This window comes from Pygoscelis adeliae, unplaced genomic scaffold (genome assembly GCF_000699105.1).
Source record: "Pygoscelis adeliae isolate BGI_AS28 unplaced genomic scaffold, ASM69910v1 Scaffold318, whole genome shotgun sequence".
Classification (NCBI taxonomy): domain Eukaryota; kingdom Metazoa; phylum Chordata; class Aves; order Sphenisciformes; family Spheniscidae; genus Pygoscelis; species Pygoscelis adeliae.
The window spans coordinates 1,487,570-1,491,646 of record NW_008825430.1 but is presented as its reverse complement, the minus strand read 5'-3'; the positions used below and the strand labels follow the sequence as shown (position 1 = coordinate 1,491,646).

General features: G+C 40.1%; 1 protein-coding gene across 1 annotated transcript in view; it reads left to right on the top strand.

The window, feature by feature from the left end:
- Nucleotides 1–4,077, top strand: part of ADAMTSL3 (ADAMTS-like 3) — a 185,820-nt gene that overhangs the window by 127,450 nt on the left and 54,293 nt on the right. Inside the window, 1 exon segment of the mRNA XM_009330904.1 lies at nucleotides 575–625. Within this exon segment, the coding sequence (XP_009329179.1) occupies nucleotides 575–625 (51 nt within the window).

Sequence of the window (4,077 nt, the reverse complement as noted above, 5' to 3'; positions counted from 1 at the left end):
GAAAGGGCGTAATTATCTTTTTCCTTGCAAATTTAGCTTATATAGGCAGGAAAAGGGAAGTACTACTGGATATAATACCGTATTTCTTAGTATTGGAAGTAAGGCTTTATGCCTGCTCTATGCTGTGCAGTTCAGATAAACAGCTCTAGAAGGTTCCTAAGCACCATTCAGGACCTATCTAGGAGTAATCCTGTGATGCATTTATTTCACTGCCACTCATGTTCCTCAGCGGTCTTTGCTGCAGATATAAAAGTATGTAACTGTTTTCTTTTTAATAAAATAGCACAGACCTAAAGGATCACTGATAATAAATTCCTCTGTTGAAGGTTTGCTCACTTACTATTTTTTTGATGGTATGAAGTAGGGAAACTGTATGGTGAATAGATCTCTATCCATGCAGAAGAGGTAAGGTTATACAGTCGTCGTTTGCCACGAGGGTCATGTGTAATGAATGTAAGACTCCCTCATTTCATGTTTGGAATTGCTTACTTTAAGCATGATCACGTAAAAGTATGTACTTGATGTACAGTCTTGGGTATGGGAAATAATGATGCAATATTTATTTTGTTGACAGTGATGGATTTAAAGAAATCATGCCCTATGATCACTTCCAGCCACTTCCTCGGTATGTATAATCAGGATAACATATGTGTCAGCATTAGCACAATTTTCACTGCAAATATACTATTTGAGTACTAAGATCATGGAACATCTTCTGATTTTTTGCTGTATAGGAGAGCAAATTTATAACAATCCTGTATGCGTTTTTGAAGCTTGTGATTTATTTCAGCGTGCTCTGGATGATTAGCTGAACAGTGAGAGGTTAAAATGCTCTTCTTGAAAATATCAGTGTGGAAGACTTTAGAATAAAGAGTTGTCCCCCTAAGCCTTCTCCTGCTGTAGTGCTGAGAAGAGCATCTCCTTTAAAATGCATGTATGAATTCTTGTCTTGAAAGGTTTTTGTTTTGAAGATGTATGCAATGAATATATATTCTTTTATAGAACGGGTCTCCCTGTGTTACAGGACTCTAGAAATTCTTTTTCCCTTGAGAGGTTTCATTCTTCTGCTCTTCTTTAGACCTACACTCTATTTATTGACATCAAGGCTGACATGCCACTTTAAAGATACTGAGGTGTCTGAATATTTATTGCCTAAAATTAAGTCATTAGAGCACAGTTTGTTGCCTTTTTTTTTTTTACCTGAATCAAACACAAGAACGTAAAACTTCTCTGGAAGGCTTAGATGTTTTGTAAAGGATATTAGGACTAAAAAGCATTGAGCCAGATTTATTGTTAATGTAAAGAATTATAGTTGATGGAGTTAGATGCATATTTATCTGAGTTGAACTTCTGCTTTATTATGTCATGAAATGAATAATGTGTGTTTTTCTAAAGAAGTAAAGATATGAAGTAATGAAATCATAGACTTGCACGGCTCAGTGGAGCTACTGATTACAGCTGATATAAATGTCATGGTTTATTTCTGTAGCAATTTACGCTTGTTGTGGATCTGCTGTCCTGTGATGTACTTTGGCTTTCATACATAGATTGAGATTTTTTCCTCTACAGCTTTATCCTGTAAAGTTCCATAATTATATTCTGTGTCCGTCCCCTTCCATTTCTTCTGCCAATTCCTTTGTACTTCAGATCTCCTCTGGAACTCAGCACAATTTATTTACATGAGTATTTCATCTTCTGAACTGCTCAGGGCTTGGAGACCAGTTGGAGAAGAAATGTAATCCCCCTTTCTGTGCTTTACTGTGCTCAGCACGTTTGCGTGACACTGTGGTGAGATGTCTGTGATAAAGCTGTGGGCGCGTTCTCTTATTTCAAACACTGCGAACTACAGACAAAGGCCCACCTCATTTCGACACCTCAGTGTGTCCTGTCAGAAGGTATCATCGTCTTCCTGGGTGATGCTCAGGAGTAAGAACTGTAAGATAGCAGATGGCCAAGCAGGGCTCAGAGTTGGTGCCAGCACGAAGGAGAGAGAGGAAACAGGCTGTGTTCCACTGGGGGGGCGCATAAAGAAACACAATGAAGATGTAAAAGCACTTTTTCTTGCTGGAATTTCTGAAAGAAAACAGCAGCTGAAACAGCCAGTTTGTATACCTGCATCATGAGGTGAATCTGGTTCAGCGCGGATGCAAGTCTTGCTTCAGTGTAGCAGGATGTATTTTCTCTGTGCTGTTGCATTAGTCTGTGCCAGTTCTGCTGGGGCTTCTTCCACCTTTTTTTTTTGGTTTTTCTTTTCCTACCTGTTTCTTACATGCTAACCCAAGACTGTTCTTGCAAAACAGGCAGAACACCAAACTACTGTAGATATGCTTGAGCAAAGCTGTACAGACTCCTTCACCTTGACCAGCAGTCATACATCACACCTCCTACATAACACGAGGGCCATGTGGAGGGCCGCTTTGCAGTCCTGTGGCGTTTACCACTACTTTCCCATTCACACGAGGAAGTTGTGGGAAAGTCGTGGTGCGCACTGCAAGATCTTGAAAGAGTTCTCCTGTGGCTGGAGTTGTAAATGCCCCACTGAAATATTTTTACAGATGGAGAATTCTTTTGAAATAAATAGAAAAATTTCCCAGGATGAAAATTTTCTTTTAAAGCTTTTGGAATGCCTCCATATATTTCAGACTTGTTGGACTGTTGAGGATCCCTTGACAGCTGTGGGTTCTGGAAAGTATCTCCTTGACTGCTTGCCCAAGACCCCCCTTTTCCCCAGTAGCCATGGACCTCACTCCATCTTGAAAATGCTTATGGGAGTATGGGATCTGGAGTGTGTTCGAAACTGATGAGATAAAGAAAAACAACTATAAAACTTCATGCTATAAACACTTGCGAGGCTAGTATTACATATAGCACAGTGAGCCTTATATATATAAATCCACGAGCTGCTAATTCATTGAACAGTTAATTGCTCTTTAGCTCCTGACTTTTTTTAAAGAAAATGAGTTAACGCCGGCTGTTCATTTACGTAGAAGAAAAGTGTAACTGTTGCTGCTCTTCAAATGTATTTTGTACTTGTGATATGATATCAGTATCTGGGCATACAGCTTCATTCTGAATGCTTTTGAGTATATACTCTATGGTTAATGTTCCATGGCTTGCTGTATGTTTCATATTCATTCTTCTGTTGAGCTTAAGCATGATTAATATGTTTTTGTAGGCAGTTTAATGAATTGCTTAAAATAGGAAGTGTCCTTGATTTACCTGCTGTATCATAGAAAGTCGATAGTAATTACTTAAATTTACCTTTGATTTATAGGCCTTTGCTTCATCTACTCTGAGATTATGACTTCCTTTATGATAGCTAAGTTACAATTGATGAATTGATTTTGGTGGGATATTCTAGTACTTGCTCAGTCCATGGTTCATAATGGATATAATTTTTTTCATGATCCTTTCTGAGCCCCTGCAGTTGTAATAGGAATAAGTTTTAAACTAACAAGACACTAATGAACCATAAGATGTGCTGCAGGACTCAGTCATTTCCCAGGTCTTAGCTTTGATTTGGGTGGGTGGTGGAAAGAAAGCAAGAGAGAGGAGGTGAAGAGTGAGGAAAAATTGTGTGGGGGTTAGTGGAACCGATAGACAAATGCAATGATAGGAGCTTGTTATCTCGAAACGTCACAGGAGCAGTACATTACTGACGTTAGTTTTTGTTGAGAAGTGATTGCTTAAATGGCTACATCAGTGGACAAGGAAAGAGCTACGGATGTCGACTATCTGGACCTCTGTAAGGCCTTTGACACGGTCCCCCACAACAGCCTTCTCTCTAGACTGGAGAGGTAGGGATTTGATGGGTGGACTGTCCAGTGGATGAGGAATTGGTTAGATGGTCGCATCCAGAGGGTAGTGGTCAACGGCTCAATGTCCAGATGGAGGTTGGTGATGAGTGGTGTCCCGCAGGGGTCTGTATTTGGGCCGGTACTGTTTAATATCTTCATCAATGACATAGTGGAATAGATTAAGTGCACCCTCAGCAAGTTTGCAGATGACACCAAACTGAGTGGTGCGGTCGACATGCCAGAGGGACGGGATGCCATCCAGAGGGACCTGGACAAGCTC